Genomic DNA, 13,391 nt, shown 5'->3' with positions numbered 1-13,391 from the left:
AGTTTGTTGGTGGCACAGAGAGATCTCACCTTCAGGTGTCCTACATACCACTTCTAAAGTTCTGAGGCGGCGGGAAGAATAATGGGCACATCCCAGCAGAATTTGAACTAGTGTGTGGTCTCTGAGCTACAGTACTGCACCAGGTGGACTGTGGGTACTTGGAGGAAGGGGAAATTAGATTGTGGAAGAAAAAAACATAGCTCTGAAGATTTAGTTTAATTCCAAGCTTAATATTCTGAGATCTAAGAGCCAAACTTATACCATTTCACTCTTCTGCTCCTTCCACTTGGCAAAACCAGCCAATGCTTCCCTGTTGATTTCACCTGCACTTTTAACCATGATTCATTTTCCACTGAGTGCCCCCTCTTTCAATCTGACACCAGATGGGTGGAGACAGCCCATCGGTCCTCACCATCAGACCTTCCCGCCCTAGCAGCAGAGGCTTTCTGCCTTGAAAAAGGGCCTGGGCAGAGCAGCAAGCTTCCTCTGGTTATTGCAAGCTGGTCACTGTTTAACCAACCCAGAGAGCCACGCACCGTGCACTCTGCTCCAAAGCTCTGAGTGTTACTTGCTCCACCCACGTGGGCGGGTGGGGTTGGTTCTCTGACCCTGTGGGAGCTACCAGAATAGCACTGTGTTGGGGAGTTCCAGAGTGCAGAAGGCACAGACTGGAAAGGAGATTTAAGAAATCTATCTCTAACGCTTTCTTTCCCTTCCAAAGATTGCTATCATTGCGCCTGCATCTTAAAAAGAGAGGACTGTTTGCAGAGAACGATTACACAATTTTGAGTTGTCTGTTCAAAGCTTTAACAATTCTTTTCAGGTTGTCATTTTATGGTAAATCAAAAGTGGGGCCACTTTAATAGTCACTTGTTCCCTTTTGTTTTAATCTGGTAAAGAGAGGAGTTGGCTACTTTTCTAGAATGATCCTTATGTTTTATGAGACTGGGTCTTCCTCCTGAAGCTTTTCTTTCAGGTAAAATCACCCCGAATACAAATTCTCTAAACATTTCCTCTTCCCTTGAATAGGCAATTCAGAAAAGGTTTTGGCTCTTCCCCTGAATTTCTGGGACAGATCAACTGCATATGAGTAACTAAAAGAAATGACTGCTTTTGGCCTTGGGACCATAGTTAATATCAATTTTAGTTTTTATACCAAAATATTACTGAGATAGATTTTGATCTTTTTTCTCAAACAGCCTTTTCATTGCATAAATTTTAACTATTTCAAAAGCTCTTAATTAGAAAGAAAATAGAAATGACCATATCTTCATTCACCAGATTAAGGAGAACATAGCTTGTTAAAACTAAAAGATATCTGAAAACTGATTCAGGAACTGAGTCATACTTCCTGCTTTGAGATCCAACCACAACGTATGCACACTGGTGTAACAGCATTTTCTTTCTTCCATAAATGGCTCTCCCCAGAGCAAATACAGTTCAACAGGAACCAGACCTGCTACTTAAGCTATAGGAAGAAGCTAGTGAACAAGGCATGGCCATTAAGAATTTCAAAACGCATGGACAACCTTTCTTATTTCCCCTATGGTAGTTATAAGGAAGAAGAGAAACTTGAAGTAGCCAGCTCTAAAGAAGTTTAAATCAAAAAATTTAAAGGGTAGATTTGTACCTAAATTTCCAGAATGAGAAATTAAGACCATAAACTTTAAAGGCCAGAGCTATATACCTGCTTTACAATATTACAGAAATAGAATGGAACCCATCTCAGTCTTGAGACAGCTATTTTTTTTTTTTTTTTGAAGATTTTATTTATTTGACAGAGAAAGAGAGAGCACAAGCAAGGGGTAGCAGCAGAGGGAGAAGCAGGCTCAATCCCAGGATCCTGGGATCATGACCTGGGCCGAAGGCAGTTGCTTTACCAACTGAGGCACCCAGGCGCCCAAGGGCCAAGATAGCTGTTTTTTAAGTAGGCTACACAACATGGAGCCCAATGTGGGGCCTGAACTCGTGACCCTGAGATCAAGACCTGGGCTGAGATCAAGAGGTGGATGCTTTACCAACTAAGCCCCCCAGCTGCCCTGTGACAGCTATTTTTTTTACTGGTCTAAGAATGTATTGTTTGGTGCATTTTTTGGGAACTAAAGTTGTTTTGGTTTTCATTGGTTAGGGAACACCTTTATTTTTCTAGAGTAATAAACAACAAGCAAAGAGCCAAAGCTTTTTCTGAAAAACACCCTTCTCTGTAATATGGGTCGAGAGTCCCTGGTTAGGTGAGCAAGCTGTCCGGAGTGGCCACTGCCACAGACCTTCTAGGAGTGGCAAGCTGCCAGTAAGGTGAAGAGGAAACAAGAGACCCAAGGAAAATGATGTGGAACATACCTCATCAGCACCATGTGCCTGAAGTTCCTTGTAGAATTTCAAAGAAATACTGACCATCACTTTTGTTTTGTCTCCATTAGGATTTGAAATATGATAGAGGACTCCATCGAAATCTATGAGGGAAAGTAAATAAAACTGCTTAACTTGGGAACGGGAAATAAGATCTCAAGGTGACTGCCTACCTTGTTACAGGCCACAAGGAGGTCCTCCTTGGAAGCAGGTGTATATTTAAATCCATGCAGAAAGTTAGCAAAAACACTGGGACAGAACTGTCAAGTACTGATCTCTTTGTTCTCTTCTAAAATTACAAAGCTATTCTTACCTTCGCCACAGCTTGGTGCTGAAAGGTTTTTTTTTTTTTTTTTTTTTTAAAGCTTTTGTTGTGATGTATTTTAAAGAAGCTACAATAGTACATGGAATGGACTCCCAGCCTGCTCCATGTAACTTCAACAATTATGAACACATGGCCAATCTTTCATTTAGATGTCCCCCCAATGATTTGTTCTAAAGTAAATCTGAGACATCACATCATTTCATCCATAAATATTTCAGAATGCATCTCCAGATGATAAGGAAGAATTAAAAACAAAACAAAACAAAACAAAACCCAACACAGCTACAATACCACAGCCATGACTAAACTTTTAAGAGTAGCTTCTTAATGTCAAATATCCAGTCTAGTGTTCAAATATTCTGCCTCAAAAAAAAAAAAAAAGTTTTAAAATACTGTCATGTTATTTGAATTAGATCCAAACAAGGCCCCCACATTCCATTCGGTTATTTCTTAAGTTTCTTCTAATTTATATCCAGGCCCCCCTCTCTTTGGCTTCTATCTTCCTGCAGTACAGAGAGGACTTGACCCTGGGTAGTTCCTGAAACCAGGTGCTGAGCGCCATCACTTTAGGGAGATCTGGCATTGCTGGTTAGTGGGAGGGGACAGGGATGGTGCCTGGTCTCCAATCACAGCACTTCAGAGCTGCAAAAAGTTTTCCAAAATCTAGTCAAGTACCCTCACTTTATAGAGGGTGACTGTTTAACTCCTTAAAGTCCACAAAGCAAGTGAGTAGTATCAACAGCTAATTTTTTTATAGGGACTAGAAAACAGTAACCTCTCTCTGACTTGTTGAACAGGCCTCTAGTATTATCCATGTTTCCCCACTACTCTAGTGCTAGGCAAACTGAGATGAAGGCTACTTGAAGGCAGTAATTTAATATTTCCAAGTTAAACTGAAGTTTATACCACAACATTAAGCCCCAACTTCTAAGATAGCAGCAGGTAACTTCACATAGTTCCATAAATCCACAAAATGATCATCTAAAACAAAGACCCTGAGAAGACTTGACAATCAAGGGACAGTACTCCAAATCTCCAAACCTATTTTAGGAATGAGTTTTCTATTTTTATATTGTGCCTTAACAGGGCTGAATTAAGGACACTTACCTGCAAATGTTACTTCTACTGCTTCTGGCTTGTTACTGCAAAACAAAAGAACAGTCCTTCAATAAAGACAGCTGTACTGCTGCTTGCCCCCAAGGGGACTTGCAGACTCCTGAGCTCTGTTCCGGATCGGAGCATTCTGGACCAGTCTTATGCTTACTGCTGACCTGAGACTGCAACTCATTTTCTCATGTACCTGAACCTTTGGGCTCCCTTAAGGTAGAGGATACAAAAAAGCAGCAGGACAGACAGTTTTTGTTTTCTAGCTGCTGTCAAATCTCTGCCATAGCTGGTGCTTAGCTTCAGTTCAGAATTCCTTAAGACTATGATATGTACGTCTGCATATGTGAACTATAAAATGCCATCTTTTGATCAATGTCTCTCCCATAGGACAGTAGTGACGGACGTGGAGGTAGTACATTCTGCTAAACAGAATGCAGAATGGTTTTAATCCACTAAAGAAGGGATAATTCCAGGTCATAAAACAGAACAGGAAGTTCTATACCATTTCAAAGACAATCTGTAAGTCTTCCTACACGTCTTTCCCTCTCCCTTAACGTCACCAAAGTTCTCACCTCTCTCCTTCATGAAGCCCTCTTGGACTGGTTCTACCCTAGATTTGTTTTGAAATTCCTGCACTGCACTTAAATAGAAAGCGGAGCACAAAATAACACTGCAAAATCGCTGGGGACAGTCAAGACACCAAGGCTTTAGCTTTTCATCAGGACCATGTTTTCAGACCAATTAACACCTGCACGCCTGAATTTCTCACGTCTTAATTCATCTATAAAATGGGAGAATACAACCTCACTGAACTGCTAAAGATAAAGCAAGAGAACAGATACAAACAACTCATCCTGGAAGGCAACACCGACAGCCTGATACTTTCTGTGCAGCACCCAGCTCAGCCTGGTACAGAAACTTCCACTTGATAAATGCTGCTGAGTTATTACCTAGAAGGCATGACATACATCCTAGCTATAAACAATAATGGTCAATTAACCTCCCATGAAAGCAACGTTATGTGATTTCCCCACTTCTCCTCAAAGCCCAATGGTAGGAAACAAAAGAAGACTCCACGGTTTTATCTCTTAATGACCTAGGACTCCAATGATTCCACTTTGTTTTATGGGCCAACAGACAAGACACACACATTTCCACATTTATCCTTGCCTAATTTGCTCAAGACCTCATCATCAAGTACATCTTTTTTATACTACCTCCGCTCCCTTACCTGTAAAGGGAACCATGACTGAGCCGCCCTCTAGGGTTGCTGGGAAATAATGGAATACACAGGTGGTGTATGCGTGTTAAAAAGTGCTGCAGATGCTACGCAGTTACTCTTCCAGGAAACTGGTTTTTATGAAGTGCTAGCCCTGCTGAAAAATCAACGGATATAAGTCACATACGGATTCCACTCTATTCCTGCACAGCCATCCGTGTGTGGTTTAGGAAAATCAGTCCGGGAGACTCTAAGAATCAAAGCACTGAGTGGGTTTATGGAGAAGCAGAGTTCAGAATATGATGAAGAGAGCAACACGAAACCTTCCATTGCTTCTGAGCTTTCATCTGAAACTACAGCCAGGAGACAAAGACAATGAATGGCCAATCACAATTCCTCAACCTCTAAAAAGCAAGAGCAGAGCAAGAAGCAGAACAAACATTCATCTAAGGCTCACTTGCACAAACCATGAAGAGGCTGCACAATGGCAGGAAGCACCGAAGTCTGTTTCCCTGGGGAAGGGTGGCTATGCCAAAACGTCAGGATGGAGGCTTGTGAAAGTCCACATGGTGTCACTTAGTAGGTGGCTGGGTTTTGGTTTTTTTTTTTTAATCCTTAGGCTTTAACTCAGCCAAGGAAGGAATGATGCCTGGGTGGCTCAGCAGGTTAAAGCCTCTGCCTTCAGCTCAGGTCATGATTCCAGGGTCGGGATCAAGCCCCTCATCGGGATCTCTGCTCGGCGGGGAGCCTGCTTCCTCCTCTCTCTTTCTGCCTGCCTCTCTGCCTACTTGTGATTTCTATCAAATAAATAAATAAAATCTTAAAAAAAAAAAAGCATGGAAACATAGTTGTTTCTCATACATATTTAACCTGAATATTAATCTGTTTAAAAAAAATTCATTCTCCTACTCCATCAAAGATGGAGAAAAATTAGGTATAAATAAAAAAGCCTTAGGGTTCCAAGCTGTAAACATTAAAAGAAAAAAATTTTTTAAAGTAGGCTCCATGCCCAGCGTGAAGTCCAATGCAGAACCTAAATGCATGACCTTGAGGTCACAACTGAGTGGAGATCAAGAGCTGGATGCTTAACCAACTGAGCTACCCAACCCTACCCCTCCCAATCTATAAACATTTTAACTGAAATTCTGAATTTCTCTAGGTTGTCAAGTTCCCTAAGGACAAATCCCCACTGGGAGAAGTTGCTTAGGAAGAGCTATACTAAGAGGTTTGCTGCCTGACTTGGGAATATTTGTCAAATCACCACCATTAATATTTCAGTTTATGCTTTATGGCTGCACAGTAGGTTATAGAGAAGACAGGCTATAGAGGAACGCATTTGGCCAAAGGAGTCTTCTGGAGAGGTCAGGTGGGAGTTACAAACTCTGTGCCCAACAAAGAGACCAGATCAAGAGTGAAATATACCAAACAGGATGGTGTCAATTCCAAGACCAGGTGTTTGTTATTTACTTTTGCGGTTTTAAAACCTTGGAGCTAGAGGGGAATTAAGACTGGTCTGGGGGAGGGCGCCTGGGTGGCTCAGTGAGTTAAGGCCTCTGCCTTTGGCTCAGGTCATGATCCCAAGGTCCTGGGATCGAGCCCTGCATGGCTCAGTGAGTTAAAGCCTCTGCCTTTGGCTCAGGTCATGATCCCAAGGTCCTGGGATCGAGCCCCACATGGGGCTCTCTGCTCAGCAGGGAGCCTGCTTCCTATCTCTCTGCCTACTTGTGATCTCTGCCTGTCAAATAAATAAATAAAATCTTAAAAAAAAAAAAAAAAAGACTGGTCTGGGGGAAAGTATACCACTTTAACAAAACCAAAAGATAAATGGATTAAGTTATTTTTGTTGTTGTTGTTTTACCATCTGCTGAAGTTCAGATGCTGGGAATGAGTTTAAGCACAATAAAATCAAGTCCTTCGGAGTTGACTATTCAGCTCAAGTCCTGTCACTTACCAGCTATAAACCACACTCAATGTTGCTCAGATACTGCTGAGCCTCAGGTTCCTTTTCTAGAAAATGAAGATTAAAATGTTGTTGTGAAGACTAATTGAGATGACATGTGTACAGGACAGTTTCCCAACCAGTGTCTTGTGACTAAGTTACAGACATGCTGAGATAATGATCCTCACAGCCCTCAGGGCAGCCCAATAGCAGGATCTCTAGGCTAGACCATTCACTCAAATGTGCCACACAAATACCATGTTCTGTGTGTGACCCATCGTAAAGTTAGAAGTCACCAGTGAAGGGTATCCGCACAGTGGTTAATGCATTATGTCTACTCTCTCCACAACTCCCAAAAGCCCTTGTTTTCTCAACTGTAAATGGGAACTGCTGTCACACAGGCACATTCAGAAATGAAATGAAGTTATGTTATTAAAGCTTAGAGCACAGTGTCTAATATCACAGACAGTGATCGATGAATTAGTTTTTCTTCTAGGTGGAGTCAGAAAACACCAGACTCTGAAGCTACGGCTGGGAAAAGTTGTGGGGTTGTACTAACTCCCAGAATCAGGAACTGGTCAGCACTACAAGGAGAACCCCATGAGTATCAGTCCTAGAACAAAACCAGCTAGATAAGTCCTCAGGGTTACTGACTGGATAGCACAGAACACTAAAATATATTCAATTTACTCAGATGGGTTTTGAAAGTTATTCTTAAAATCGTTAGGAAAAATTTCCTTCTCTTCTTTTCCCAAGGAAGCTTCTAAAATGTCACCAATCAGTAAAGAACTCCTGACAACTGTATTTTCCAATCCTCTTTTCTCATTTAAGGATTTCGGAGTTTTTACTTCTGAATGCATCCAATTCCCCATCTGGGAATTTATGTGCCTCTTCTATTTTCCCCTTCTATGAGCTGAATGAGAAATTACTGAATTCTGCTATCTCACCAAAAGTTTTTGATCACTCTGCGGTTAATTCCCCTATAGGGCTCCCATCAACCTATTCGAGCAAAGACTAAAAAATGTGGCCCCTACTCTCTGCTAAGCCAGACTCAAACTATGGAGAACAAAGATGATCTAAAAGCTAATTCATGGGGCGCCTGGGTGGCTCAGTGGGTTAAGCCTCTGCCTTCGGTTCAGGTCATGATCTCAGGGTCCTGGGATCAAGCTCTGCAATGGGCTCTCTGCTAAGCCGGGAGCCTGCTTCCCCCATTCTCTCTGCCTGGCTCTCTGCCTCCCTGTGATCTCTCTCTGTCAAATAAATAAATAAAATCTCTTGTAAAAAAAAAAAAAAAAGCGATTTTTTAAAAAGCTGATTCACACAATATCAGAATAGTGATAAATTAAGCACCTAAAGAAATTAAGATTCATTCCACCTGGCTTCATCCATTCCTTCAAGAGATTAGTTCCTGAGCTAACCATATATACAGTGAGGATGCTGGGAAAGAAAGATGACCAAAGTGATAGGCCCTGCCCTTAAGGAGTCATCCGTTTTGTGGAGTGTAGCTCTGGGGCTTCACGCACAAAGTGGTGCCAAGGTCAGAAGGCAGACAGCCTATACAACTGTAACTACCTGTAAAAAGACCAACCAGACCATTCCATTTCTTCTAGATGCTTCTTGAACAATGTCCCAATTCCAAATCACTTCAAACCAGTCTGTCTCCCTGAGGACACATGCAGCATATTTAGGAATGAGAACAAAGTATCAGCAAGATTTAATTTATTCCTTTCTCAAATTTCTCCTCCCACAGTCCTTGCCCACCCCAACTGACACGTCTTGCTTACTGAGCTTCACTCCCCCTCACACAACCACAGAGTCCCCACAACATGCAGAGCTGTGGCAAGGAGCCAGCATGCACTTAAAAGCAACTGCAATTCACATGTGACAGCATTTCCTCAATTCTGGACTCTAGGCTCTAAGTTCACGGGCCTACCTTCTGAGGCTGAGGTTCTTGGTGTGTACACAGTGACAAAAAAATTAAATTAATTTACCCGATTACTTCTGTTTTAATTGGGCATCTGGGTAAGAATTCCTAAATGAAAAGGCAATGCTGTTGACAAGACCTGTGGGGGTTTATTGGTAGTGCCGAGCACGGCTTCTTCTTAATCAGCATATTCTCTTAGCATGTAGGCTGTTAATGAGACAATTTACCAATAATTACCATTTTGTGACGATATATGAACCGTTCCAATAAGCCATTTTCCCAGGAGTGTGGTAGGAAAACAATAAAAAGCAATTTGTTGGGAATGAATCTTAGGCTTTGTCCGAACTGCCTCCAAATTAAAAGGTGATCATGCCTAAATGGTCAACAGTTTCGATAACGGTTTTACCCAAAGGAAGTTTAGACTCTTAGTAGGATGCAGGCAAGAGCATTCGGCAGGATGGTCTGAGGTGTCGCTTAAAAAAAACAAAAAACCCTCAGGAGGAAAATTACTGCAACTGTATTCTGAAGCATATACCACAGAACTATTTTTAAAACTATCTCACGCTTGCATTTTCAGTAGCTGCAATAGTGCTAGTGCTGTTCAACAGAACTTTCTGCAATAATGCAAATGATCTACACGTGTCCTGTCCAAATATGGCCACTACTAGAGACATGTGGCAACTGAGCACTAGAATCGTGCCTAGTGTGAGGAACTGGATTTTAGTTTTATTTCACTTTCTTCTTTAAACTTAACTAGCTACATGTAGCCACTGGGTATTATACTGGACACCACAGAGCTATGAGATTTACTTTGGAAGAGGCTACTCAGAACAGTGATTTCCCCCAACGGGTTTGCTCTGAGAAGCATAAAGCCCGGGGCAGCTGCCCTCTCCCAGCAGGTTCGCACACTGGCAAAGCCTTTCCAGTTCCCAGGGTTTCTCCTCCAAGCTACTCCCCTTCATTAATGTCTCTCTGCCATCTCCACCTGCACACACCTCACCCTTTAGCTCCTCTGTAACTTTTGCCTATAGACTCTCTCAGAAGGGCCTCCTTTCGCTGTTTCTGCTTGGTGCTGAGCACTGGTAGAATCCTATAAATGTTTGTGATTATCACACTAGTCATTTTTTGCTGGAAGTTCTAGTGTAGTAGGCATGTGCCTCAATAAATCCGTTAACTACTTCACTGCTGCCTCACGCTGTATGCCTGGAAACTCACAGCAGGCCTAGAAGCCAGTTTCTGATGGGTGGGATCTGCAATCCCACCTACCTCCAGGCCTGCTATCAGGGTCTCTTCAAAGATTTTCAGAGAGCTTTTCAGCAGAGTATGTTTTGAGTGCCCTTAAAGTCTCAAAGGGAAGACAGCCACAGTAAAAGCCAAAACTTGCTGCCCTGCCCAATAACCAACATTGCTGTAATGTATTTGTTAAGAAATGTCCTAGAAGTTCTAACTTACGCTTACAGACTTGAGTGCTTATTTTAATTCCTCTAAAACAGTACTTTGTAAGAGTTAATTTTCTAAAAGTTAAAGAGCTGTCGTTCCGGATAATGGGCTTCATTCTGGAATCACAAATAGATATGAATATACTTCTACACTACAAGGCATGCTTCTACTTGAAAATGAACAGGCATTTATCTTGTAGATCAGCTTATAACCACCCAGGTCTCATTCTTTGCTAGTCTGGACTTGAGAATGCACTTAACAGGTTCAGCTGTGAAAATGCAGAAGTTAATTTAACTTCCTCCTCTATGCTACACTGCTCGAAAAAAAGTACCCAGCACCCAAAATAAGACTCTGAGCTGATTCACTCAAACATTTAAAAAGCAAAGGGACTGGTAAGTGAGACTGAAGATAAGAAGCAAGTTAGCTTAAAATATAAGCAACTGCAAGCAGGAAACAGGCTTCTTGTAAGCCTTACTTCAACGAAAACCATGCTTTACTTTACAGATAACATCTGTGTCCTTATAAAAGAGATAGGAGACAAATATGTTCAAGTCAGGCAGTGGGTTAGAAGTATTTTTTTTTTAATGCCTCCAAACCACAAGTTCATTATGAGCACTTAGAATTTCCCCCGCACCAATCCTTTCCCGTCTGCAGATCTCCAAGCACTGACTTTCCTATGACTAGTTCCCAGTTCACCAGAAAGTTTGCATTCATTTCCTCAACTGTGCAACCAAGAGGCAAAGCCCCAGCCTCGCAATGGGGAAACGAGGCAAAGGGACTGGCTACAGGTCACCAAAAATTAGAAGCTAAAACCAGGTCCCTGGCTCACGTTTTAAATATTAGAAAAGCAAAGCAGCTTTGGGGGAGGAGGTTGTTTTCTACCCATTCTTGTGTTTCACAGAGAAGGCAGCCTTGGAAATATGTGCTAACCTACCTTTAAAAAGGCCAATGGTAAATAAAGGTTATCTGAGAACTTTATAGACTTTGGATGCTCGTAAGTGTGTACCTGGGCCAGGATTACCACATTAAAAATCACAGACCAGGGGTCTTGTATAAGAGTTTAAAAGATAAATGGGTGGAGAAAGAATTATAACCTCAGGAGAGAGATAAGGGAGGGTGTGGATGGGGAGACTACCAGCTTTGCTTGAGAAATATATTAACAAAATGGCCAGTGTGTCTTACAGCAGATTTCGGGGAAGGGAAACTAGACCAGTCGCGTTTTTCCGAGCTGCAAGACTGGGTGTGCTTTCAGTCTAGCCTCCAGCATCTTTAGACGAAGAGGTGGGGGTGGGGCTGGAGAGGGAGAAGGCTGGTGGGGATCTGGGCCTGCATCTTCTTCCCTCCTCTAGTCCTGGAAATTCCTGAAAACTCCTTCCAACCCAATCCCAAACAGGCTTTCTTGGGGTTCAGAACAATGACGGGGAATACAGAGGGAAGGGATCTCCTGCTCGCTCGAGAAGGCAAGGGGATCCTCCACGTCCCACAGGTCTCCTGCCCTTTGGCACGCGCGCTCGGGTCCACTAGCCGCTTCCGCATCCTTCCTCCGAGCCTCTCCCCACGCATCTCTGCCCCTCACCCCACCGCGCCCAGTAGCTTCCCACGTTTACCGGGCCGGGGCCGTCCCCACACCCGGCCAGGTCTCCCACCTCATCCCTTCAAGTCTGGAGGACTGAACGACACTGAGGACCAGCGGGGGTCAACTCTGCCTCCCCCGCCACCCACCGGCCCCGGGCGCGCGCTCACCCGGCGGCCGCGTTCTCGAACTTGAGCGCGAGCGTCTCCTCGATGATGCGGTTGTTCACCTCCAGCAGGATCATGGCGGCGGCTGCCCCGGGCAGGGGAAGGAGAAACAAGGGAGGGTGAGGGTGGGTAAGGGAGGAAAGGACTGAGAGAGCGGCCCTGCTGCCCCATGGAAGAGGGGGGTTGGGTGGGGTAGGAGGTCAGGGGAAATGGAAGAGGGACCAGGGTGGGGGGGGGAAGGGGAAGACGCGCGTTCGCCCTCGCACGCACTCGCTGTGGAGACACCCACCCACCCGACCGACCTGGCCCCCGAAGCCTGAACCCGCCTGCCGAGCCGCCGCCGCCGCCGCCGCTGCCGCCTCACCGACAAGCCCGGTCCCCGCCCAACCCCCGGCTCCAGCCGGCCACTTCCGCTCTCACACCCACTTCCGCTCGCTGCCCGGACGCGCGGCCCCGCGGCGCCATTTCCGCTTCAACCCCTCGTGCACGCGCACGCAGGGGCGTCGCGGAGGCTGGGCTGGCGCATGCGCGACCCCCACCCCTACCCTGGGTCCATTTCACTTTCTCACGGAGCCCCTCCACCCTTCAGGCCCCTCTCCGGCAAGTTTGTCTCCTTGTTGGCTGTCATTCTCCGATGCCTGCCTCACTGTCCAGCCCCTCCCTCCCGCTCGTCTCAGAGGTCCAGCTCCACCCTTCCGGTCGTGTCATTTCAGAGACGCTGCGAGAAGACCGCCCTTGTCCTCTCCAAGCCGGCTCTTGGCGCTCAGCTTGTCCGTGTGCCTCTTACTCATGTCACACTGATGGCTGTCTAGCGGTACCGTCACGAATTCATTTCTCCAACAAATATTTAGCGGGCTCATGCTCTATGCTGGGAGTGCAGTGGAGAATGATACGACATCCTGCCCTCGTGGAGCTTATAGTCTGGTAAAGGAAACAAAACCGACTCTCAGTTACAGAACTACAAATAGTTAAAGGAGCAACGCAGGAAAGCAATAAGTCACCTAGGTGAATAGGCCTCCCTGGTTCGTCATGCCTCCACTTCTGTGCCTGGGGAGTTGCCTCTGGGTGCGACAAACATGATTTGATTTCTGTCTTTGGTACTCTTAAGTTTCAGTACCTCTGCCAGAGACATACCTTCATACTTATCTGAAGGTGCGGAGTCCGCACCTGATGCCTGTGAGCCTTGTACCGTATTTTCCCTCCAGGCAGAATCTAACAAACTTAGCCGAGTTTCTTCTACGTGCATTGATTTATTTTCTGCTATGTACTCTTGGGGTGGGAGTGGGAGAATTCAAAAAATGAAGAAAAACTAGCCCCTGTCATCAAGGCCCAGACAGCTCTTTATTTT

The 13,391-nt window shown here is 44.5% G+C and overlaps 1 protein-coding gene across 1 annotated transcript in view; it reads right to left on the bottom strand.

The window, feature by feature from the left end:
• ARPC2 (actin related protein 2/3 complex subunit 2) overlaps window positions 1–12,476 on the bottom strand; it is a 30,436-nt gene extending 17,960 nt beyond the window's left edge. The window contains exons 1-4 of the mRNA XM_047721024.1: window positions 12,346–12,476; window positions 12,047–12,128; window positions 3,782–3,816; window positions 2,341–2,453 (exon numbers count right to left, since the gene is read on the bottom strand). Coding sequence (XP_047576980.1) covers window positions 2,341–2,453; window positions 3,782–3,816; window positions 12,047–12,120 — 222 coding nt within the window. The 5' untranslated portion in view covers window positions 12,121–12,128; window positions 12,346–12,476. The remainder of the gene's footprint in view (window positions 1–2,340; window positions 2,454–3,781; window positions 3,817–12,046; window positions 12,129–12,345) is intronic.
• Window positions 12,477–13,391: the final 915 nt, after the last annotated feature.

This window comes from Lutra lutra, chromosome 3 (assembly GCF_902655055.1).
Source record: "Lutra lutra chromosome 3, mLutLut1.2, whole genome shotgun sequence".
Taxonomy (NCBI): Eukaryota; Metazoa; Chordata; class Mammalia; order Carnivora; family Mustelidae; genus Lutra; species Lutra lutra.
Note: the sequence above shows the minus strand (reverse complement) of the source record. Positions and strands in the feature narration are given on the sequence as shown.